Source organism: Ascaphus truei, chromosome 13, assembly GCF_040206685.1.
Source record: "Ascaphus truei isolate aAscTru1 chromosome 13, aAscTru1.hap1, whole genome shotgun sequence".
Classification (NCBI taxonomy): domain Eukaryota; kingdom Metazoa; phylum Chordata; class Amphibia; order Anura; family Ascaphidae; genus Ascaphus; species Ascaphus truei.
This window is the reverse complement of record NC_134495.1, coordinates 33,408,763-33,435,563: the sequence shown is the minus strand read 5'-3', so window position 1 is coordinate 33,435,563 and position 26,801 is coordinate 33,408,763. Positions and strand designations below refer to the sequence as shown.

Sequence of the window (26,801 nt, the reverse complement as noted above, 5' to 3'; positions counted from 1 at the left end):
TTCTCCTTGGTCTCTCTACCCCGCTCTATCCCCCCTTCTCTCACACACACACCCCTTTCTCTCTCCCCCCCCATATCCCTCTATTCTCGTTCTCCCCACCCCTACATTCTCATTCCACCCTTCCCTGTCTCTCTCTCTCCCTCATTCTCTCTCCCCCCATTCTGTCTCTCTCCCCCCCTCCCCCCATACTCTCTTTCTCTCTCTCTCTCTCTCTCTCTCTCTCTCTCTCTCTCTCTCTCTCTCTCTCTCTCTCTCTCTCTCTCTCTCTCTCTCTCCCTCCCCTCATTCTCATTCTCTCTCTCATTCTCTCTCTCCCCCCATTCTCTCTCTCCCCCATTCTCTCTTTCCTCCCCTCTCTCTCTCTTCCCCTCTCTCTCTCCTCCCCTCTCTCTCTCCTCTTTCTTCCCCCCCCTTTCTCTCTCCCCCCTTTCTCCCCCCACATTCTCTCGCTCTCTCTCCCAATTCTCTCCCTCTCTCCCCCATTCTCTCCCTCTCTCCCCCCTCTCCTCTCCCCTCCCACTCTCCCCCCTCTCCCTCTCCCCCCTCTCCTCTCCCCTCCCTCTCTCCCACCCCTCTCCCTCTCATTCTGTGTCTCTCCTCCATTTTCTGTCTCCCTCCCTCCCATTCTCTGTCTCTCTCTCCCCCCTTCTCTGTGTGTCTCTCTCTCCCCATTCTCTGTGCCTTTCCCCCCCCATTCTCTGTCTCTCTCTCCCCTCCATTCTCTGTCTCTCTCCCTCCCCCCATTCTCTGTCTCCCCATTCTTTGTCTCTCTCTCTCCCCTCCATTCTCTGTCTCTCTCCCTCCCCCCATTCTCTGTCTCCCCATTCTTTGTCTCTCTCTCCCCCCCATTCTTTGTCTCTCTCTCCCTTCCCCCATTCTCTGTGTCTCTCCTCCATTTTCTGTTTCTCTCCCCCCCATTCTCTGCCTGTCTCTCTCCCCTCCATTCTCTGTCTCAATCCCCCCATTCTCTGTCTCAATCCCCCTAATTCTCTGTGTCTTCCCCCATTCTCTGTGTCTTCCCCCATTCTCTGTGTCTCCCCCCCCATTCTCTCTCTCCCCCCAATTCTCTCTCCCCCATTTTCTCCCTTTCCCCATTCTCTCCCTCCCTCTCCTCTCCCCCATTCTCAGTGTCTCTCCTCCATTTTCTGTCTCTCTCCCCCCCCATTCTGTCTCCCCCCCCATTCTCTGTCTGTCTCTCTCTCTCCCCATTCTCTGTCTCTCTCCCCCATTCTCTGTCTCACCCCCCCATTCTCTCCTCCCCCATTCTCTCCTCCCCATTCTCTCTCTCCCCCCATTCTCTCTCTCCTCCTCCATTCTCTCTCTCTCTCCCCATTCTCTGTCTCTCTCCCCCATTCTCTCTCTCACCCCCCCATTCTCTCCTCCCCCATTCTCTCTCTCCTCCCCATTCTCTCTCTCCCCCCATTCTCTCTCTCCTCCTCCATTCTCTCTCTCTCCTCCCCCCATGCTCTCTTCCCATTCTCTCTCTCCCCCAATTCTCTCCTCCTCCATTCTCTCTCTCTCTCCCCATTCTCTGTCTCTCTCCCCCATTCTCTCTCTCACCCCCCCCCATTCTCTCCTCCCCCATTCTCTCTCTCCTCCCCATTCTCTCTCTCCCCCCATTCTCTCTCTCCTCCTCCATTCTCTCTCTCTCCTCCCCATTCTCTCTCTCCCCCCATTCTCTCTCTCCTCCTCCATTCTCTCTCTCTCCTCCCCCCATGCTCTCTTCCCATTCTCTCTCTCCCCCCATTCTGTCCCCCTCCCTTCCCCCATTCCTCTCTATCTCCCATTCTCTCTCCCCCCCATTCTCTCTCCCCCCCATTCTCTCTCTCTCTTTCCCCCATTCTCTCTCTCCCCCCCCCATTATCTCTCTTCACCCCCACTCCCCCCCATTCTCGGCTCTCTCTCCCCCCCATTTTCGTCTCTCTGTTCCCCTATTCTCTCTCTCCTCCCCCATTCTCTCTCTCCTCCCCATTCTCTCTCTCCTCCCCAATTCTCTCTACCCTCAATGCTCTCCCCCCCATTCTCACCCCCCCCATTCTCTGTCTCTCTCCCCCAACCCCTATTCTCGTCTCTCTCTCCCCCCCATTCTCGGCTCTCTGTCCCCCTATTCTCTCTCCTCCCCCATTCTCTCTCTCCTCCCCCATTCTCTCTCTCTACCCTCCATGGTCTCCCCCCCCTTTCTCACCCCCCCCCATTCTCTGTCTCTCTCCCCCACCCCCTATTCTCATCTCTCTCTCCCCTCCATTCTCTGTGTCTCTCTCTCCCCCACCTCATTCTGTGTGTCTCTCTCTCCCCCATTCTTTGTCTCTCTCTCCCCATTCTCTGTCTCTCTCTCCCCTCCATTCTGTCTCTCTTTCCCTCCCCCTTTCTCTGTCTCTCCTCCATTTTCTGTCTCTTTCCCCTCCATTCTCTGTCTCTCTTCCCTCCATTCGGTCTCTCCCCCCATTCTCTGTCTCCCCCCCCACTCTGTCTCTCTCCCCCCATTCTTTGTCTCTCTCCCCCCCCACTCTGTGCCCCTCTTCCCATGCTGTGCCCCTCTCCCCACACTGTCTCTCCCCATCCTGTGCCTCTCTCTGTCTCTCCATGCTGTGCGGGTGCCTCTCTCTGTGTCTCTCCCCATGCTGTGCCTCTCCCCATGCTGTGCCTGTGTCTCTCTCTCTCTGCCTCTCCTCCCCATGCTGTGCCTGTGTCTCTCTCTCTCTGCCTCTCCTCCTCATGCTGTGCTTGTTCCTCTCTCTCCCACCCCCCCCCATTGTGTGAGTGTGTGTCTGTGTCCCCCATTCTTGACCATACCTGCATGGATGGGGGAAGCCATCTTGAGCCCTGGCAGCAGACACCGGAAGTTCTCACTGACACTTCCGGGTCTCACTGCTGGGGCTCCGCAGCTCACACCCGGCCCCTGCTCTCCTCCATGCATTGTCTGCTCTCTGCTGCCCCCCCTGCTCTGATGGTCAAAAGCGGAAGAACCACAAAAAAACGGAACATTTTACAGCATGCAGTGCAGCCGGGACAGAGGCTAAAAAACCGGGACAGAGGTTAAAAATACCGGGACAAAGGTTAAATAAACGGGACTGTCCCGGCTAAACTGTTCAAGCATGCATTTCACTTGCTGAAGACAAAACTTAAGGCAGAAAGACCCACGAACAAACAACAACTGAAGACAGCTGCAGTAAAGGCCTGGCAAAGCATCACAAAGGAGGTAACCCAGCGTTTGGTGATGTCCATGCGTTCCATACTTCAAGCAGTCATTGCATGCAAAGGATTCTTGACAAAGTATTAAAAATGAACATTTTATCACTATTTATTTTATATCCTGAGATTTTCCCGAAATCCCGGAGTTCTTTTTGAAGGTTTGGTAGGGAGATTTGGGGTTTTGATAGGGTTAGAATGACATCGTCTGCGAATAGGGATATTTTATGCTGCCTTTGACTGATTTCTATTCCTTGGATGTCAGTATTGAGCCGAATTGCCGATGCTAGTGGTTTGATCGTTAGCGCAAAGAGGAGAGGAGATAAAGGGCATCCCTGTCGAGTTCCATTTGTGATTTCGAATCTCTGGTTATTGCCCCTTGGTAATTTTACTGTAGCTGACGGGTTTTGATATAGTCTACGGACCCCCTCTAAGTATGCGTCTTTAAAGCCAAATTTGCGCATAGTCTGGTCCAGGAATTGCCAGTTTATTCTATCGAACGCCTTCTCTGCGTCTAGTCTTAACAGGAGTGCTTTGGTGCCTGTGAGGTGAACATGGTCAATAATATTAATTATCTTCCGGGTATTGTCTGAGGCTTGCCTGCCCGCGACAAATCCTACCTGGTCAATGTTGATTAATCTCGGTAAGATGGGGTTTAATCGGTTTGCTAGTATTTGGTATATAATTTGAGATCACTGTTGAGGAGGGAGATTGGACGGTAGCTTCCACACTGCATCGGGTCTCTGCCATCTTTGTGTATAATAGCTTAAGTTAGCCAGAGACATTGTTGGCGGGATTTGGTTTCCTTCCCTGAAATAATTAAATGTTTTCAGGAGATGCGTGGATAGAGTAGGCAAGAATCTCTTATAATAGACATTGGTGAAACCGTCAGGACCAGGAGACTTAGTGATTTTTAAAGATTTGACCGCCTCTTCCAGTTTCTCTTTTGAGATCTCAGCGTTGAGGACTGTGTTTTCCTCCTCCGTTAATGTGGGGAGATGGCATTTGTTTAAATATTGCGTTATCAATTCTGATGCTATTGGTTCAGGTCGGCCGTTTTTAGATCTTAAATTATATAGTTCTGTATAGTATTTTGTGAATTCCATAGCCCCCCCTCTATCACTCTCTCTCCCCTTTTCTGTTTCTTAACCCGCACTTCCCCGACAGACCTCTGAAGGTCAGGGGAATGTTGGGACTTTCCCCCCCTACCTCAGACAAAAACCAGAAAAATTGTATTAGGCCAAAATGTTGACAAATATTCAAAAAGCTGTAAATGTTATAAATGCCTAATAAAAAACTTTGAAACAAAAAAAAAATGAACATTTTATTTCTGATTGTGTTAATTTGTCCAATTACATTTGAGCCCCTGAAATAAGGGGACTGTGTATGAAAATGGTTGCAATTCCTGAACGTTTCATATGATATTTTTGTTCAACCCCTTGAATTAAAGCTGAAAGTCTGCACTTCTATTGCATCTCGGTTGTTTCATTTCAAATCCATTGTGGTGGCGTACAGAGCCAAAATGATGAAAATTGTGTCAGTGTCCAATTATTTCCGGACCTAACTGTATATATATATATTACAATATTTAATAACTGATGCTTCTGGGCCCTGAATGAACTGTTGCATGCTCTGGAGAGAGTATTTACATTTTGGGACACATTTTGCTACAACAGATTTTTGTGTGTTAAGTGCATAGTTTTTTCTATAATAAATAGTGATCTGAGACCCTGGCAGATATATTTTTATTACATATTTTTGCATAATTCATGGGTGGTGGTAGCAGATATACATGATTGCAATTGAGTAAGGGGTTAATATTAACTCATTGAAAGTTCCTTGCACAGAAGAAAGGTGAGGTTGCTAGAGTAGCTGTGTATATTAACCCTGATTGCATATCTAAGTCATGTGCTCACTTCTGTGCTGTTCGTGACAGAAGGTATATTGGGTCGGACTGAGGAGAAATATTGTTAATTTGAGGGACCTTTGCAAAGATTAAAAGTGGGACATCAGTGGGAAGATGAAAAGAGCTGTGTATCAACCCTTGTTCCATATGCAGGTCACGTGCTCATAGGTGTGATGTACGTGACAGCCACTAATACCGCCTTATACACCACACTGTCCTATATATCTTGTTGCTCTCTATATACACCCTCTCAACCACACTGCCCCTATATACCACCATGCCCTATATATGCCATTTTGTAATTGTTACATACGCCTATAACATATGTTATCTTTAACTGTGCATGCTATGTATTGTATATAATGTATAACCCTGCTCACTTAATGTAACTATGTATTTATAACCAAGTATTTGTCATCATAACTCTGTGCCCAGGACATACTTGAAAACGAAAGGTAACTCTCAATGTATTCCTGGTAAAACATTATAAATAAATTAAAACCATATTGTATACAAACACAGACAGTGAAGAAAGCATTGTTGAATAATAAAAAATATTTATTGAAACACAATAAAATATTTATTTGTGAGAATTAAAGTTAATAAAAAGTGGAAAAAGAAGGCACAGAAGCGCACCAAGGGTCAAGATACATGTAATAATCAAGTAAAATAGTAACAAGTAAAAACTTACATATAAAATAACATTAGTCCAGTAGAGGCCAGTGCACAGGCATCCAGTCCAGTTGGATGGTAAACGCAGGGGTAAATGCTGAGGCTCACAAATCAGTCCCGCGCGCTGGGACCAACTAGCTCTGCAGTACTCAGATGGCACTTCCAGGTTGCGTCTTCTCGTGAGACCCGTATTGAGTAGTCCACCACAATCGCCGTTTCTTTGTACTTCCAGCGCTAATCCCACTTAGAGTAAACCAGATAGAGTTGGCTCAAACCTCTGTGGGGAGGCTGGAAACTATACAGCCAAGTGTCTGGATCCCTGTGTGTGCACTGAATGAACTCCGCAACGCGTTTCATGCACTCTAGTGCTTCATCAGGCTGTAGTTTGGGACACCTATAGGGGGGCCTTATGTACTGTCACTCCAAAGTTAATTGGTAATTAAATAAATTACTTAATATGCAGAATAAGTGCAATTAACAATAAAAAGATGAGGGTATATACTGTAAGCACTCAACTGCTAAATGTTTAATGTATTTATGAATGAAAATAAAAATAAATATAAATATAAAAAATGGAGTATTTGATTAAAGCCCCGTTGAAGGCCACCCATATATGGTGTCCCAAACTACGCCTGATGAAGCACTAGAGTGTGTGAAACGCGTTGCGGAGTTCATTCAGTGCACACACAGGGATCCAGACACTTGGCTGTATAGTTTCCAGCCTCCCCACAGAGGTTTGAGCCAACTCTATCCGGTTTACTCTAAGTGGGATTAGCGCTGGAGGTACAGAGAAACGGCGATTGTGGTGGACTACTCAATACGGGTCTCGCGAGAAGACGCAACCCGGAAGCTCCATCTGAGTACTGCAGAGCTAGTTGGTCCCAGCGCGCGGGACTGATTTGTGAGCCTCAGCATTTACCCCTGCGTTTACCATCCAACTGGACTGGATGCCTGTGCACTGGCCTCTACTGGACTAATGTTATTTTATATGTAAGTTTTTACTTGTTACTATTATACTTGATTGTTACATGTATCTTGACCCTTGGTGCGCTTCGGTGCCTTTGTTTTTGCATAATTATCCGGCGTTGGAGTCTTCCCACGGCGGCTACCGGTGAAGGAGGGGTGCTTTCACACCACAGCAGCAGCAAGAGGGGAGAGCAGATCTACTTCAAGATCTTTTCTAGGAAGCATGAGCGCGGTTTGATTTTTCATCATTAATAAAAAGTGCACGCATACATTCAGTGCTTAATCTGATCACAGTCGGTATGGCTGACAATCCCAGAGTATCTATAGCAAGGTCTGGCTCGGGTTACACTGGGTCTGCTAGGAGCTCCTCATTGTAAATAGGGGTCTCATATTAACCTCCCTCTGTATTTATAAGGGGTCATTCAAAAATAAATTTCTGTAATTTATAAGGGGGTCTCATGTTAACCTACCTCATCAATAGAGGGTCTCTCATATTAATCTCCCTTGGTAATCAGCAGGACAGACAGACAGAAATAGATGAGAGCAGGACAGACAGAAGCAGACAGATGAGAGCAGGACAGACAGACAGAAGCAGAGAGATGAGAGCAGGACAGACAGACAGAAGCAGAGAGATGAGAGCAGGACAGACAGAAGCAGAGAGATGAAAGCAGGACAGACAGAAGCAGAGAAATGAGAGCAGGACAAACAAAAGCAGAGCGATGAGGACAGGACAGATAGACAGACAGAAGCAGGGGGGTTAATGTGAATGAGTGAGACTGCCCCCCCTAATGAGTGAGACTGCCTTACTTCTTATTCAGTGAGAGATCTCTCCCAGAAATTAAACTCATTTTAATAAACGAGATTTAGTCCTAATGAGAGACTTGTGGCTGAGTGTAATGCCATATTAATCTGAGTGATTTCATATATGTCAATATGATGTCATATAGATTGATGTGAAGTCATATTGATCCATGTGATGTCATATTTATCAGTGTGATGTCATAGAATATTAAACCCTGGTTTGTCATGAAGGGGAATATTCTGCATCCAGATAGGATTTCAGTGTATGCGGTCATCATTGTGTGTCAGTGACATCCAATAATACTCAATGAGTAATGCGGGATGGCTCTAGATTGGCTCTAGATTAGCTCAAGAGTCGCGCACGATGATCTCGGTGAAACCGTGCACTTGGCCCAGCTCGTTACTCTCCAGACTGGCGATCAGTTGACGAGGACCTGGCCGTCGAGGGGTGAAGCGCTCTGTGATAGAGACTGACTTCAGGGGACCAATGTCTCTGCAAGGGAGAGAGAGGGATTGTGAGAGACATAGAGATACGAGACCAGAGACAGACACAATCCATCCCAAACACAGGTCAAAGATCAACACTACTATCCCCAAAACAGCTCTCAACAACCCAGAGCAAAAATAGACAACACAACAGCTGCATCACACACATAATACTAATCATTGGTTCAAACAATAAGTACCCGAACAGCAAGCGATAATTCTCAGGAAAACAGTGACCTCTAAACCCAGTAGGGAAACATACTGAGAACATCGTTACTCAGAGAACAACACAACCATCTCACTACAAAGATAATCATGTCTATTCTGCTACTCAGAAGAGTTGTCCCAAATCCTCCCATCCACCACATCAACCCAGAGCTGGCCAGAAGAGGCTCATCTCTCCCACGTCCACCTTGTTAAAGCCCCAACATCTGGATGACCCCGTGCACCAAGCTCTGCATGACTCGTTACCTACCCAACATCTGTATGACCCGTGCACTTAGCTCTGCATGACTCATTAACAACCCAAAATCTGTATGACCCTGTGCACCTTGTTCTGCATGATTCTTTACCTACCCAACATCTGTATGACTCCGTGCACCTAGCTCTGCATTACTCGTTAACTACCCAATATCTGCATGACCCTGTGCATCTTGCTCTGCATGACTCTTTACCTACCCAACATCTGTATGACCCTGTGCACCTAGCTCTGCAAGACTCGCTAACTACCCAACATCTGTATGGCCCTGTACACCTAGCTCTGCATGACTCGTTACCTACGCAACATCTGTATGACCACATGCACCTTGTTCTGCATGACTCGTTAACAACCCAACATCTGTATGATCCCGTGCACATAACTCTGCATGACTTGTTACCTACCCAACATCAGAATGACCCCGTGCATATAGCTCTACATGACTCGTTAACTACCCAACATCTGTATAACCCTGTACACCTAGCTCTGCATGACACGTTACCTACCCGTCATGTATATGACCCTGTGCACCTAGCTCTGAACTACTCGTTACCTACCCAACATCTGCATGACCTTGTGCACCTAGCTCTGCATGACTCATTACCTACCCAACATCTGTATGACCCCATGCATATAGCTTTACAAGACTTGTTACCTACCCAACATCTGTATGACCCCGTGCACCTAGTTCTGCATGACTCATTACCTACCCAACATCTGTATAACCCTGTGCACCTAGCTCTGCATGACTTGTTACCTACCCAACATCTGTATGACCCGTGCACCTAGTTCTGCATGACTTGTTACCTACCCAACATCTGTATAACCCTGTACACCGAGCTCTGCATGACACGTTACCTACCCGTCATCTGTATGACACTGTGCACCTAGCTCTGAATTCCTCGTTACCTACCTAACATCTGTATGACACCGTGCACCTAGCTCTGCATGACTCGTTACCTACCCAACATCTGTATGACCCGATGCATATAGCTTTACAAGACTTGTTACCTACCCAACATCTGTATGACCCCATGCACCTAGCTCTGCATGACTCGTTACCTACCCAACATGTGTATGACCCTGTACATCTAGCTCTGCATGACTCGTTACCTACCCAACATCTGTATGACCCGATGCATATAGCTTTACATGACTTGTTACCTACCCAACATCTGTATGAGCCCTTGCACCTAGCTCTGCATGACTCGTTACCTACCCAACATCTGTATGACCCTGTACACCTAGCTCTGCATGACTCATTAACTACCCAACATCTGTATGACCCTGTACACCTAGCTCTGCATGACTCATTAACTACCCAACATCTGTATGACCCATGCACGTACATCTGCATGACATATATGTGAGAGATTATATGGGTGAGAGTGTGACATATAGTTACACTGGCGACACACTTTATTCGATCTCGGCTAGTCCCACGAATTCGGGTATACCCGGGTGTATTGAGGTTTGTGACTGTTTTCTGCCCGAGTGCATTGAGGTATTTTCCAGGCAGGGATTGAAGCATTTTATTCCCGCTGGCTGCAATACTGCACAGTATATATATATATACTGCATTACAATTCATGAATTTATGCCATCTGGTAGACACGCGAAGCATTGCAGCCTATTAAATCCTAATCATTATCATTTAACAGATCAGCCGCCCGTCAGCCAGGCATGAACCCAGGCTGGGAAGGCAAACGCAACGGGGCTTGTCAGAGGTGAGGAGCGGCGCATTCCAGGTATCTGCCAGGTACATACTGGGTATTTGCTCGAATAAAGTGTGTCGGTGCAGTAAATGTGAAGGTGTTTAATAAAAGTCAAGCCCTGCATTACCCCTACCTGTCTATAATACACTGGTATTATGTTATGTGTATGTATAATGTATTATGGCTTAGCCTTGTTCCAGCACCTCAGGGACCAGGGGTTAATTTTGTTTGCAGGAGAAATGTTGCAAAAGTGTCTGTGACCTTTCCCTGTAGCATTTTGTATGTTACTCTTTTAATGTTGCATTTCTACCCACCAATCAGGGGCTGGGCACTAGACAGCGCCTGGCCCTGAATGTTTCAACGTTGTGGGTTGTGTATCAAATGGTGAGAGAGACCTCTACTTAGATTTAGCTCCAGTTCTGGTCAGGGTTGCCACCTTCTACTGAAGACCAAACCAGGAGAAAAGTTAAACAAAAATTTCTTTTACCTGCAGCGGCGTGGTGCGGCAGCGTCTCCCGGCATTTTTCTGCATCTCCCCCTCCAACTTCAGTGAGCATGGCTGCGCGGCATCAAATGACGCCGTGCTGCCATGACAACGGGAAGCTAAGTGACGCCACAGCGTTTTGCTGCGTTACGGACGTCACGTAGGGTCCCGTTGTCATGGCAACGTGGCATCATTTGACGCTGTGCAGCCATGTTCACTGGAGTGCTGGAGCCGCCACCGCACCCCGTAGATTAAGAAGCTGGACCCGTAGTGTAAGTGCCCAAAACCCGTAGTCTCCGGGTAAATCTGGAGTGGTGGCAACCCTGGTTCTGGTGGGGATTTCTAGTTGCAGAGCTCCAGTGCTGGTCCCAGGTCTTAAAAACTGTCCCTGTAGGCACTGTGCAAGAAGAAAGACAGGGAAAATCTCTACAAGCTGGTCCCTGCAACTAGTTCTGCAGGGTATCCCCAGATTTCCCCGGTTTTGTATGTGTTGTCTATGTATCTTTATTGTTGTGGATAATCTTTTTCAAATAGATTCATTTTATAAACTCTTGTGTTTCTATCTGGTGAGTTGATCCCTGGTATTAGTCCTGGAGTCCCGTGACAGAAAGATTATATGTGAGAAAGAGAGACACAGAGATTATATGTGAGAGAGATTATATTTGAGAGAGATTATTGTCACGGTAGACCAGGTCTTTTAACACCATTTATATTTAAGGGATCAATCACAGGGCAAAACAAGGCAGTGAAATAAAATGAGGTTTATTTTGGATAAATCCTCAGAAACACACATTTACGGGGTTTAGGGAAATGAGATCTACCTTTTCTAGGTGCAGGGACCCACTTCAAATGGGTTTCCCCTGTATGCTTCTCTGCTTCAGGACATCAGAGTGCTGCACACAGCAGCTACAATGACATGTACCTCCAGCTGGTCACAGTCCAACTCCACACTCCTTTCCAGAGTGTCTCTCCCTCTGATAGTCTCCACACTTCTTCCCAGAAATGGACTAGTGCTCTGATCAGCAGTGTTCCTTATATACCCCTTGGTGGCTAACCTTTAACATTGAGCAAACGTAGCCAGCCAAGAGAAACAGTGCCTGGGGCTCAGACCTGGTAACTGATTAATTTAACTAATCCCCTACCTTTGTTCTGATCTATTTCTATGGAGAGCTTCAACTGAGTGAATTACTTAGTCTTTCTAGCTAGAAAGGACAGTAACAGTGGAATATCTCATTTACTTTCTTGCACGTTAATTCCATCCCCACACAATACCAGGTATCTAACCTGGGAGGTAGTGTATCCTCACCGGGGAGGAAAAAAACAGCGGGCACGGCCGCGCAACAAAATAGCGAAGGCTGGACTGGGCATAGAAAAAAACTTTATTACGGCATGGAGATTAAAAAAGAGAGAGGGGAAGGCACCCCCCGCAACTCTTACGCGTTTCACCCACTCGGGGCTTTCTCAAAGAGTAAGCATTACCTGCTGCCGTGCGTCCTGAAGTAGTGAAAATTCACCTGGAAGTGACGTCATACTCCCAGTGCTCGCGAGATCTCCCATTATGTGCGAAGGGAGTCTGCACACATGGTGAGCATGAACGCACCCATGATTAATCACTACTGGAGGCAGAAGCAGTAACCTGGGAGGAATTGCTAACACAGGCATAAATACAGACATAAGGTAATTATGTAAAAGACAGGACTTAGCATTACAGCTAGCCCAAATCACATCACAGAACAATGTTGATTCACTGGGGGATTGCATTTACAGGGAATAAAGAATACAGGCTTTGAAATGTATTCCCTGTTCTTCCCTAGATTTTAAAGACATTTGGCTCGGTGAAATATTACTAGGACAGCCAAGCTACATGTTTTTTTAGGGGTAAATAGCTGGGATTTCTCTTTATTAGGTCCCCCAGCTACCCTTACCATCACAATTATATTTGAGAGAGATTATATTTGAGAGAGATTATATGACAGAGAGAGAGCTGGAAGGTGTGAGAGATACTGTCACACAGATAATATTGCGTCACTTACCCGACTGGTATGACCTTTGGCCTTTGCAGGCTGGGACCCTCCACATGGAAAGCCGCTTTGTGCAGCGTCGTCTGCAGCGGGTTCTTGAATAAAATCTCTGCCACAATCTGCTGTCCGACAATAGCGTTCCCGAGCACCTGTAACACAAGGACACACAATGTCACAACACAATCTCCCCATACACCTGTAACACAAGGACCCACAGTGTCACAACACAATCTCCCCGTGCACCTGTAAAACACACAATTGCAGGCACACAGTCACACACGCTACCTTGATGATCAGATCTGGGGTCCGTGTTCTAAACATGTGCTGTTTGGCAAGTTTCTGCCCCGTCTCTCGCACGGTTCCGGAGACAGTGATTATCATCGCTCCCTGATCCACGACATGCGCCTGGTACTCCGAGTACCTCACCAACATCCCCACCGCTTTATCTATATCAGGGAGAGACACGGACATGAGACACGGGGTGTGAGACACAGGGCGAGGGAAACAGTAAGTATGATCGCTCCTCGATCCACGACCTGTGCCTGGTACTCTGCGTATCTCACCCACATCGCCACCGCCTTATCTGTATCAGGGGGAGACACGGCATGTGACATGGGGTGAGGGAGAGGTAGACACGTGGCTTGTGACATAGGGTGAGAGACACGGGCATGTAACACAGGACGTGAGACACAGGGCATGTGACATAAGAGAGATACAAGACATATGACACTGGGAGAGAAACATCAGGCATGTGACAGGTGAAGAGACACAAGACGTGACAGATTGAGAGAAACATGTGACACAGAATGATACAGAGCATGTTAGGCTTCGTCGCCGGTTGCCGTGGCTGCGCACATGATGGCGTGCGTGCCGCACACCAAGTACAGCCCTCTATGGGGCAGGCCCCAGCAGGTGTGTGTGAGCACAGAGTGCGATGCGCGACCGCCTTTGCCAAAAGACAAAAAATGTGCCTTTTGTCGTTGCGGCCAAGCGAAGTCCATGGCGGCGTTTCAGCCAATGAGGGTGAACCAGCCGCGTGACATCATGGCCACGCCCCCGCCACACCTCCCCCCAGTCGCGAGTGATCTGAAGTCCATCAGACCACACGGCTGGGGAGGGGGGAAGGGTTGCATGTGCCGCACGTGCACTAGGGCCGTAGCCATGCACGGAGAGAGAGACATGTAACGTGGCATGAAGAGAGACGTGCTTTGCATGTGTATATAGGGGACAGCATGCAGTAAATATATCGGCCCTGTATGTATATACAGAGGTAGCAGGACATATTGTGTCTTGCTCCGCGCCACTTTCTCCGGTGCCCGAGAATGTTTGTTATGGGGGGTCCGGAAGTGTGCACCCCCACAGCGATATCTCTGGAGAGAGTCAGTGCTGCAAATCTGTAGGTAACAGAACACAGTATGTATATAGGTGACAGCACACAAGATGTATATACTGTAGGTAACAGCACGCATTGCACATATAGGTGGCAGAACACTGTATGTATATAGCTGAGCGGGTGTTATATGTATATGGGTGACAGTATACAGTATGTATATAGGTGGCCGCACTATAGGTGACAGCATGCAGTAAGCACACAGGTGCCAACATTCAGTGTGCATATAGGTAACACCACAGTGTGTTTGTATAGGTGACAGCATGCTGCATGTATTATAAGAGACAGCATGCAGTGTGTATAAAGGTGACAGCATATAATTTGTATATACTGTAGGCAACAGCATGCAATGTGTGTATTTGGGTGATACTACGTAGTGTGTATATAGGTGACAGCATGTGGCATGCACTGCATATAGATGGCAGCATATAGTGTTTATATATGTGACACCATGCTGTATGTACATAGGTGACAGCATGCAGTGTGTATATATTTGATAACATGTTACAAGTGTAAAGATGACAGCACGATGAGTGTAAATAGGAGACATCATGCAGTGTGTGTTTATAGGTGACAGCACACTATTTGTGTAATGGTGACATTATGTTATATGTATATGGGTGTCAGAATGCAGTGTGTATATAGGTGACAGCACGCAATGTATATGTGGGTGAGAGCACACAATGTGTATATAGCTAACAGTGCATAGTGTGTATATAAGCAACATCCTATTATATTTGTTATAGGTGTAGCCATGCCATCTGTGGCTACTAGTTTGTTCCCTCCTGGCAGTAAGTCCTGGTACAAGCAGGCCTTGCCAATAGTTGATATGGGGTTTTTCCCCTCCGAGGAGCTGCACTTGAGTGACAGCGGGAGGTGGTGAAATCAAGCCTGGGCATGACCAATCATGAGCCAGACCTGGTGCCCTCCTCTTGGCAGTACTTAAAGGCAGTACCGCCCTAAATTTAGTAGTGTCCTTCCCCCACTGAGAAAGGCAGGCCACACAACTGGGAGCCTGAGATTGGGGCCTTCCCTTGTGCTCTTCCCTCCAGGGGAGAGTTAGTGTGGACCATACCTCTGCCTCTGCTAGGGAGATGGGGAAGAGCTAGGATGGCTGCGGGTGCCCTTGGCCTCTAGTGACGGTCCAGGGACCATCATTCAGTGAGAGCTGAGAGTACTGCATCTGGCAGAAGCCTGCCGTGTAACTGTGCTATACAGAAGACAATAAACCGTTCCTGTTGTTATATACCTCCTGCCTGGTGCGTGACTTACTGGGGGGGAGGTAATAAGTTCTAGCGTGGGAGATCACCGTCAGTTCCAGGAGCCTACGGCAGATGGAGGCGCTGCACTGCTATAGAGATATGTGGGGTATGAACCCCAGAAGCCTGATCCTGTGTCCCCACTACCATCGGTGGACGACTCAGCCCACCTGTTACCAGCAGGTATATGCACCATACACCGTTGTGATGGACAAATCTCCCACCGGGTGGGGAAACACCATTACATAGGTAATATTACACAGTGGGAGTATGGGTGATAATACTCATTGCATAGACAGGTGACGTTATCTTGTATGTGTATATATTTATATATATGTGTGTGTGTGTTTGTGTGTGTGTGAAAGTACACAATATGCATAAGGAGACAGAACACGGTATGTATATAGCTGTCAGAACACAGCGTATAGGTGACAATACTATATGTGTATATATTTATATATGAGTGTGTGTGTGTGTGTGAGAAATTACACAATACAGTAGCTTTCAGAACACCGCGTATAGGTACAATATGTTGTATTTATTTATTTATAAAATGTATACCAGGAAGTAATACATTGAGAGCTACCTCTCGTTTTCAAGTATGTCCTGGGCACAGAGTTGAGATGACAAATAATACGTGGTTACAAATACAGTTACATCAGTGAACAGGAAATACATTATATACAAGACATAGCATGCACAGTTAGAGATAATATATATTATCGGTGTATGTAACAGTTACAGACCAGATTAAAATAGGTGACCGTGCAGTGTGTGTATAAAGGTGACAGAGCATAGGGTGTACTGTATATAGGTGACAAATGTTGTATGTATGTAGATGGCAGTATTCAGTGTGTATATAGTGGATAGCCACCTTTATGTACTGTATATAGGTGGAAGTACAAAGTGTGTATCTAAGCAATAGGTCACTGTATTTGTACAAATGACATCATGCAGTGTGTTTATGTGACAGCCCACCATATGTATACAGTATGGGTGACAGCCCACTATATGCATATAGGTGACAGCCCACTGTATGTATATGGGTGCCAGCCAACTATAGGTATATAGATGACCACCTGCAGTATGTATATGGGTGACATCTCACTATATTTATATAGGTGACCACTTGTTGTGTATGTACATGGGTGACAGCTCGCAGTATGCACTCACACACACATATATATCTTACCCTCCCCCGGGTTCAGCGACACCTCGAGGGTCTCCTCCTTGAACGAGTCTTTGCAGACCCCGTTATAAAACATGGCCGCCACGCACATGGACAGAGATACGGTGCGCCGGCTGTTGCTGCCATTCTTCACGGTCACACGCACGTTGATGTCACTACCTATGATGATATTGTCCTGTGACTTGATGCCCAGTGAGACGTCACTAGTTGCTTCCGGCGCCGCCACTGCCAACTTTATGTTACCATAATGCGCAGCTTTGCGGACTGCATTACGCTCCTCTGTTGAGCCTGGGAGACAGGGAGGGGACCAAAGTGTTACACAGAGTGACTCCTGATTTAGGGTACCACACTGGGTTCCAATATTTACCTCAGCTGTGGGATATTCCCTTTTTGCACCAAGATAAACAAAGAACTAAAAAATAAATCCTTGCTCTATCTGAGCACTAACTAGACAAGTTCTCTAGCTATCTTTAGATGGCTTCCCCACTTACCAAATAACATAAACGCAGGTATCACAAACAAAATTGTTGCAGACAAGTGTCTGTTTGTAGCGTCCAGCTCCCTGGGCTGGAATAAGGGAGAGGGGGAGAACTGTCCCAGGCTGGCCTTTTTAAACACTGTTATTTAGGCCCAAGTAATCTGCAACTGGCTTCACCTGCAGAGCGTCCACTGTTCAGTGCAAGATCTGGCCTGAATTCCTAAAGGCAGCTTGTAAGGCTGTGGAACAGGATCCTCCCCATGGCTTTTAATTCTTAGTAGGGACAGGTAGAATTTGCCAAAGCAGGGCTTACATACCTTACACCTACAACTACACCACATTTCCTCTCACACAGTGTATAGTGTTATTACCATCGGGGCACTTGTACAGGTAGGTTATATCCTCCCTTGCGTGTGTATAGCAGTGTATAGTGTTATTACCCTCGGGGTACTTGTACAGGTAGGTTATATCCTCTCTTGCGTGTGTATAGCAGTGTATAGTGTTATTACCCTCGGGGTACTTGTACAGGTAGGTTATATCCTCTCTTTTGTTTGACCCCACGGCCTTTGTGCTGATACAATGTCCGACTGCGTGCTCATCCACGCCGATTTGCTTAAACTTCCCGTTCGGCATCCGCTGGTAGAAAACCTTGTCACTGTTCACCTGTGTGACACAGCACAATAAGTATTACAACCATACAACACAACAGAGTAACACAACCACACAAAACAAAGTAAAAGAACAAATTAATACAACCACAAAACAATAGACTAACACAATCGCTCACAACAATAGTTTATATGAGTGAGTTATCTGCCCCTGTGTTCAGGTAGCATGTGTCTCCTATCCTGTGGATTTGTGGCATAATTAAGTGTGTCTCTGTTCGCTACCATGGTATATGTTTCAGAGTAGTACCACGGTGTGTGTTTTTTGGGAGGGTTACTGTTGTTACTAGAGTGTGTGTGTGTGTGTTTGGGGGGTGGTAACACGATGTGTTTTGTTGTTACGATGGTGTGTGTATTTTGGGGGAATGTTATCTTGGTGAGGGGGTTTGGGAGGCGTGTTATGGTTTATGTTTTGGGGAGGTGTTATCACAGTGTGTGTTTTGGGGGATGTTACCATAGTGTATGTGTGTTTGGGGGGGGGGGGTACTGTGGTGTGTGAGTTTTGGGGAGTGTTACCACAGAGTGTGTGTTTTTTTGGGGGGATGTTACTGCGATGTGTTATCGGGAGTGTTTGTGAGGGCACAGGCTCCGCCCCCGTGATGTTAGCATCGGACGCAGGCTCCGCCCCTGAGTTTGATCCAGACCTTGCTGCAGCTGGTCCCTCATCTGTGCCTGCTACGCAGACCCCGCCCAGCAACAAATCAGGGCTCTGATTCTAGTATCAGCTTCTGCTGTGCAGCTGTTCAGCTATTGGCTGTTCTTCCTTTATAGGCTCAGCGATTGCCTCTGCAATTTTGCTGAGAATAATAGTTCATTACTTGTGATGTCGTGCTGGTCCCAAGCACTCTGTTTTGTCCTGTCCTGTCTTGCAGTGCCTTGTTCTATCTTGCATTCCAGTCACCTGGACCATGGACGCCTCCTTCTACAACCCTCTACCTCTCGGCTAAAGTGACCTCTACTTCCTCCCAGTCTCCAAACCTCGACCACTGTGAGTATATCTACTATCCTACGTCCCCAAACCCTGACCCAGCTACATGACGTCGAACCTGCACACCGGACATGGCCTCTCGGCTTCAAGTCAGTGTTTACAAATCCCCACCACGGCCTTGTTGTCCCGTCCTGTTTGTGGTGAGCACTAGTTACAGAATGCTCAGACCCACAAACATGGACCCCGCTGAGGAGGGTCGAGTCCTGGCCTTGCACGTCAACATGTTAGACAAACTGCAAGAGTACCTAGATCAGAATAACAAACATATGGATCAGATCCACACCGTGTTACAATCCACACAGACCACGTACAGCGGGCAGCATTTAATCCTGCCCCTCCAGCAGCAGCTGCCTCAGCACCGTGTTTTACCCATGCCGCCTCTGAACCATGACTTCCAACACCTAATCGCTATAGCGCAGACCCCATCGGCTTTCGCGCGTTTCTAAAGCAATGTTTTATTCAATTTGAACTTACACCTTCTCGTTTTGTGTCTCAGAGTTCAAACATTGCATATATCATGTCCCTGTTGACTGATGACGCCTTAACATGGGCATCTCATATCTGGGAGCAAAGACCAGACCTCACGAGTAACTTATCTCTCTTCACTCGGGAGCTCCGAAGGGTCTTCGACACTCCAGGACATAAGGTAACGGCTTCCTCTTCCCTCCTGCATATATCTCAAGGCAGTCGGACTGTGGCTTGCTACGCAGTTGAATTTCCGGAGCCACGAAGAAGAGACCGGATGGAATGATGAAGCACTGGTAGCAGTATTTTGGAAAGGCCTTATGGAGAACCTCAATGATGAACTCGCCGCGCTGGTACGTCCTGTAGATTTAAAGGATCTCATCGCTCTATGTATCTTCATGGATCAGTGTCTGACTCTGCACTTTTGCCGCCTGCCCTGACCCCTGATACCGACTACGGATACCCTAACAGGACTCTGTCCCTGGGCCCTGGTTGGTTATTCTGCATCCCTTCCGTAGACCTGCGGGTCCGTTTCCTGATTCAAGATGAGCACCGTCACATTTTCAGTGACTCCCATTACCGACAATTCCCTAGATCCGGACGAGGCAATGCAGCTCAGTGGTAACAGCCTATCGGCCAGCGAGAAGCAGCGCAGAAGCAGTTCTGTCTTCTTTATGTATTGCGGTATCGCCGGACACCAGGCACTCCTTTGTCCCAATAAATTGGGAAATGCCAAATCCCAGTGAGAGATGGAAGAATCACGCTACCTACTACAGCTGCAGCGGCCATTATTCAAACAAACCACGGCGCTGATTTCGTGTGCTCTGCTGTACTCCACACAGCATGAACGCGGCCAATCACCCCAGGCTCCCGCGCTTATCGCGATTGCTTTGTTGAATTTCATGGAATTTGTTTCTTTGGGTGCAATGAAATGAATGAATTGCAATGTGTACAGTACTGTGCTACTGTGCTACTGTGTCAATTTAAGGTGTTTAAAAACCATAAATCTAAAAAGCCATTTTCTGCTCTCGCCACACTCGCGTCTTAAGGCGGTAAGGTTGGAAGACATCCCGCGTCATGTCATTGGTATTCCGATGTACACAACGCGTGATTTTTTTGAATAATGGCCACTGCAGCTGTATGTTGCTGCTCTCTATCAAGTTGACCGGGAAATCCTTTGCGGTCAAGACAAGGCATCTCTGCACTCCGGGTCAGTCGGTAACTTCATCGACCAGGGTTTCTCGAAGGAACAGGGCATCCTGTTGGTACAGAGAAAATCTCCGGTATTGGAGGTGATCGATGGCAGATAGCTACAACCAACGTTCATTTTCTTAGAAATGGCTCTGCTACGGTTGGAGATGGGTGCAGACCACACGGACGAGATTTGACTGAATGTAATCCACTCTCCCACTATTGACGTCATTCTCGGGTTACCATGGCTCCAACTTCATAACCCTTTGGTGGATTGGGCAGAGTCTCGACTCGTCCATTGGAGTCCACGATGTCTATAAGAACTGTTCCTTAACATCAAACTCTGTCTGGTGTTCTGTACCGTCCAAGGTGATTCCGATCTACCCAGTATCTACTCCACCTTTCGGGATATGTTCGACAAAGTTCAGGCCGAGGAGTTACCACCACATCGGTCTTTTGACAGTCCCATTGATCTTGTTCCCGTGTCAGTGCCTCCCAGAGGAGGTTCATAGCCACTCTCACCTCCGGAGAACCGCTCCATGAAGGAGTACATTCAGGAAAACCTTCAGAGTGAATCCATCCGGAAGTCTTCTTCTCCTGCTGGTGCAGGGGTTTTTCTTCATTAAAAAGAAAGATGTAACGCTACGGTCGTGCATTGACTACTGAGGACGCAACAAAATCACAGTAAAAAATCGGTATCGTTTACCACTAATTTCTGAACAGTTTGACAGATTGCAGGGAGCTTCTATTTTCACCAAATTGGATTTATGAGGGGCTTATAATTTGGTGAGAATTTGTCAGGGTGATGAGTGGAAGACAACCTTTAATACGCGTGATGGGCACTACGAATAACTTGTTATGCTGTTCGGACTCTGCATTGTTATGCTGTTCGGGCGACTGGATTTCAGAACTTTGTGAACGAGGTATTTAGGGATCTCCTTGAAAATTATGTCATCGTATACCTGGATGACATTCGGATTTCTCAAAATCAGCACAGGAACATCCCGGCCATGTGATGCAGGTTCTAAAACGTTTGCGGGAGAATCATCTATTCGCAAAGCTGGAGAAATGTCAATTCCACCAATCCAGTACCTCCGTTCTGGGCTATATCATCTCGGCTACTGGATTAGCCATGAATCCAGCCAAAGTCAAAGCCGTTCTGGAGTGGCCACGTCCCCTCAGCATGAAAGCAGTGGTTTCTTGGACTTGCAAATTATTACCACTGGTTTATCCAGAACTATTCGTCCATCCTGGCGCCTATCACCGCATTAACCAAGAAAGGGGCGGAGCATCCAGATCCCGCTTTACCCTTCACCCTAGAGGTTAACGCAGGGGTGAGCAAACTTTTTATGCTGAGCCCCCTTTTCATCCATGAAATTTCTGGGACCCCCCCGCCTGATATAATCAAAATCACATGAAAAAAAAAAACTTTATTAAACGGTATACAATGTAAATACAAATATGTCTAAATACAGGTAAACCCCGTTATAGCGCGACCCGTTATATCGCAAAATCGGTTATAACGCGGTTTTCACGTGGCTCCCGTTTAAAAAAAAAAAATGTTTTAAATTAAAATTTTATTTTTATTTTTTTGCACACACTCTTACTGCACACACTCTCACTGCACAAACTCTCACTGCACACACTCTCACTGCACACACTCTCACTGCACACACTCTCACTGCACACACTGCTCACTGCACACACTGCTAACTGCACACACTGCACACACTCTACCAGCACACACTCTCCCAGCACACACTGCTCACTGCACACACTTCTCACTGCACACACTGCTCACTGCACACACTGCTCACTGCACACACTGCTTACTGCACACACTGCTCACTGCACACACTGCTCACTGCACACACTCTCCCAGCACACACTCTCCCAGCACACACTCTCCCAGCACACACTGCTCACTGCACACACTGGTCACTGCACACACTGCTCACTGCACACACTGCTCACTGCACACAATGCTCACTGCACACACTGCTCACTGCACACACTGTTCACTGCACACACTCTCCCAGCACACACTCTCAAAGCACACACTCTCACAGCACACACTCTCACAGCACACACTGCTCACTGCACACACTGCACACTACACACACTGCACACACTGCACTCTGCACACACTGCACTCTGCACACACTGCACTCTGAACACACTCTCACAGCACTCAGCTCTCAGCACACTCTCACAGCACACAGCTCTCACAGCACACTCTCACAGCACACTCTCACAGCACACTCTCACAGCACACTCTCACAGCACTCAGCTCTCACAGCACACAGCACTCACAGCACTCTCTCACAGCACTCACAGCACACTCTCACAGCACACAGCTCTCACAGCACACAGACTCACAGCACACTCTCACAGCACTCACAACACACTCTCACAGCACACTACACCACACCTCCCACTCCCCCTCCCTACCTTTGGTGTCGGCTGCTGAGATCGGAGCGGAGCTGGCATCAGGAAGACTGGGGGGGCAGTGTCGGGGTTAGGGGTGGTGTCGGGAGGAGGGGGGGTGTCGGGAGGAGGGTGTCGGGAGGAGGGGGGGGTGTCAGGAGGAGGAGGGGGGTGTCAGGAGGAGGGGAGGGTGTCGGGAAGAGGGGGGGGGTGTCGGGAGGAGGGGGGGGGTGAGTGAGGAGCAGGCTGGGACTCGGAGGGCCGCGTGGGCTATGCCGAGTAGGGGGGTAGGTGTGGGGTCTGGGGGGGGAGGAAATGGATGCCGGTGGTGGGAGGTAAGGAGCAGGTTGCGTCTGGACTCGCCGTTGCTAGGGGACGAGTAGGGCTTCCGGCCACCTCTTCCTTCCTTCCCTCCTCACTCACTCCCTCCTGATCAGGCGCACAACGGCCATTTTTTTTAAAATTAGCGCGCCCCCGGGTCTAGCGAGGTCGGATCGGGTGGCCCCCGAAGACCGCGCTATAACGGGGTTTACCTGTACTTACATATTTCAACAGCTCACGCTTGCAAAATTAGGCTGCCACTGAGAGCGTTGACATCACCAACTCTCCAAGCATGAGCGCAGGGTGTCCTGCATAATTTTGCAGGCACGAGCAGGAGGGGATGGATTGGGGCTATTTTGGCATGTGCATTGACTGCTGCTGAGCGCGCTTGAAAGTCTTTTTTGTTTGTCTCCCCAAGCGCTAAGCGCGGGAGAGCGTACGTGCACAAAGGCAATCCTTTTGGGGGGGGGGCATTTATCCCCCTCTTTGCTACCTCCCTTCCCTCTCTCCCCCACGCCCTATTTCCCTCCCTTTTATCCTTCTCCCATTTGCCTTTTTATTCTCCCTGCTCTTTGGCTCGCTGTCCCCAGTGTCACCCACACTCCCACCTACAGTATTATGTATTATTATTTATTTCCGTTTTCAATGTTGCGTTTTCACTTTTTTTAAATTATTTCTGTACATTCATAGTATGATTGATATAGTGGCAGCCGACCCTTTCACTTACAGAGGATCGCAGCAAAGCAGGTTGTCAGCGTAGGATAGCAGGACCACAGCGCTATAGCAGGACACACACACTCACGTGGCCACCACCTGCACTATCCTGTTCGGTTGCCCGCGCACATCTTCTTGGCCGCCAACGCACATCTTCTTGGCCGCCCGCGCAGAGCTATTTCACCCTCCCACGCACAGCGTCTGCCGGCCCGCGCACACCAGGTTTTGCCGCACGCCATCTACGCCCCTTAACTAATTTTGCACACCCCAGTTGGCGCATCAACACCCACACACACACACGCACACAAAGACACAGCACACATAGTCAATCACAACACACACAGAGAACACACACTCATCACAACACACACAGAGACACAACAGACAATTAATCACAACCAACACAGACACAACACACACACTCAATCAATCACAACACACACACTCAATCACAACACCCACACACAACACACACACACATACTTAATCACAACACACACATCACAACACACACAATCACAACCAACACAGACACAACAGACACTCAATCACAACACACACAAAACAGTCACACACTTTCACCTGGGGGGAAGTACTAAACATGCTGGTCCCCCATGTGCAGCTGAAAACTGGGGCGGGTAACAGACAGGAGGAGCTGTCTGTGTGCAGGGAAGTCCCCAATCCCGCAGCAAGCACAGAGCAGAGAAGCAGCCAGCACGGAGCTTTAGCTTCTTGGCCACCGGTGCACAGCGTCTGCCGGCCTTCGCACCCCCTAAATATTCTTGCGCCCCCCAAGGGAGCGCGCCCCCCAGTTTGCGCACCGCTGTTTTAGTAAATATTTAGGAGGTTTACACTGTTTTATTTTTGTTGTTTCCTATCACTATTCAACTCACCACATTGAGGACCAACGCAAAGGAGGACTTTTCTTCAGTACAGTTCTAAGAAGGATTTTGGACAATCCAATAGTCATCCCGGCTGCAGGACTTCTGACACGCAAAGGTGTTACAGTACATTGTGTTAGGACATTTATCCTTATAAAACATTTGTTCCTGTTGGATTTAGCGCTAGGTTGTGTATTCCAACACAATCAAACAATGCAGAGAAACCAAATCACACATCACCGGGTGACACAATCCCACAATAAAGGGTAAACGAAGAATAACACCACAATAAAATACAGGACAAAACCACTACACAGGGCAGGTTAACACAACCTGAAAAGCACAGCTCATACACACTCCTCACACACAGTCTAAATACCTCAGCGAAGATGAAGGGTGTGTCGTGTTTTAGATTCACCAATCCATTCTTAATAGCAAGGAGAGGAGAAGGGCCACAGCAAAATTTACCTGAGAGAGAGGGGGAGAGAGAGTGAGGGAGGGAATACTAAGGAGATAGAGAGGGAGATAGTGCGAGAGAGTGAGAGAGGGAGATAGAGCGGGGGAGAGGGAGTGAGGGAGTGAGAGATATAGGGAGTGAGAGAGAGAGGGTGTGAGAGAGGGAGTACTAGGGAAAGGGGGGAGGAGGCGGGAAGAGAAGGGGGGAAGGGGAGGAGGGAGGGGGAGTGAGAGGGGAGGGAGAATGGAGAGAGGGGGGAGGAAAGGGAGGCGTAGGAGGGGGAGGAAAAGCGGTGGGAAAGAGAGGGGATGGGGAGGAAAAGATGGGGGTTTGTATTGGGTTTGTGGGTCCCCAACCGTATATAAAGTTGAGGGGGGACTCTAAGAGTCCAGACAAAGTCCAAGAGCAAGAGTTTGGAATAAGGAAGATAGAACTAAAGTACAACATGTTTCCTCTTCTGTCCCTTATACCCAGAGATTTAGGAGTATAGTAAAACCATACTTTATTAATATACTGTAGTGTACTGTAATGTAATGTGCTTGGACTTTCGGAACCGGTGTCCAAACAGGCTGCCCGAGCTAACCCATAGTCGCCTGTAAGTCTGCTGGACATCGGAGTTCAAAGCAGTCAGAGGATGCCCAGAGTTGTGAATAGCATTTGGTCAGCAACGAAAGGTGGAGATCCAGGTCTTGAGATCAATGGCAGTCCTCCGGGATACCACTTGCTCTGCCAGACCTGGTGGAGCTTGCCTTAGCAGGTGGCATTGAGATAGCCAGGGAGAGAGGTGCCAGGCTTGCGCATGTCTTCTGTCTATTTCATATTTCCCGCTGACCCGGCTTTTCTAACTGGCTCGGCTCTGGCTGGTTGCTTGGGAAAGTTCCCATGCGTTGATTGGTTACTGGGTTTTGTGAATGAAACTCAGAATACTATAAGAAACTGTGAGCCAATCAGATTTGTGTCTTCCAGTAGTAAGAGCGCGGGCGGGCTTTTCAAAATGGCTTCTGCGCGAATAGCAGAGCAACCGGCCCGCGGAATATATGTGTTACGCCGGTGCTGCTCGCAGACCAGACTCGTCCCCTGAGCTGAAGGGGGAAGTGGTAATACACGCACCCGCAGCAAAGGGAGCGTGTCCGGAGTGTGGTATAAAGTGTTGCCAGGCCAGGTGTAGTGAGGTAGACAATACTTGCCGGTACCGGTTGTAGAGATAGAGTGAAGAATGCCTTGCCAAGGTCAAGGAGTGGAGAGCGGAGATAGGTTGTAGTCCAAGCCGTGTTCAAGGGGTTACCAGAGTGAGCGTTGTCCAAGGAGTGCCGAGGTCGAGAGCCAGAGGAGATAGTCGTACGAGCCGTGTCAGAACCTGAGATAACACTAAGAGAATCCAGAAGTACTTCCATACAGAGACTATGTCGAGCAAAGACTGAGAGCAGAGAGGAGCTAGATAAAGCAGGGAGGTCCAATCAGGAACGGAGGCGGGACAGGAAGAGCTACAGGGAGACACTGCAGATTGGTGCAGCCATAACAAGCCAGGTGAGTCTTGTTGGTAAACTGAGTATGCCCGTGCGGCGTGAGGGGGCGGAGCCTGAAGTCCGGGGGCAAGAAGAAGAGTGTGCAAAGTGAGCACGCTCCGTCACGCGTGTACGTGCGTGGACCGCGCCAGA

At 48.0% G+C, this 26,801-nt stretch overlaps 2 protein-coding genes across 2 annotated transcripts in view; both read right to left on the bottom strand.

Moving 5' to 3' along the window:
- RABGGTA (Rab geranylgeranyltransferase subunit alpha) overlaps positions 1-26,801 on the bottom strand; it is a 228,651-nt gene that overhangs the window by 10,530 nt on the left and 191,320 nt on the right. The window lies entirely within an intron of this gene.
- Positions 6,819-26,801, bottom strand: part of LOC142465109 (protein-glutamine gamma-glutamyltransferase K-like) — a 56,974-nt gene continuing 36,991 nt past the window's right edge. Inside the window, exons 10-15 of the mRNA XM_075569031.1 lie at positions 25,066-25,154; positions 17,544-17,697; positions 16,560-16,844; positions 13,004-13,164; positions 12,731-12,867; positions 6,819-8,027 (exon numbers count right to left, since the gene is read on the bottom strand). Of these exons, the coding sequence (XP_075425146.1) occupies positions 7,883-8,027; positions 12,731-12,867; positions 13,004-13,164; positions 16,560-16,844; positions 17,544-17,697; positions 25,066-25,154 (971 nt within the window). The 3' untranslated portion in view covers positions 6,819-7,882. The remainder of the gene's footprint in view (positions 8,028-12,730; positions 12,868-13,003; positions 13,165-16,559; positions 16,845-17,543; positions 17,698-25,065; positions 25,155-26,801) is intronic.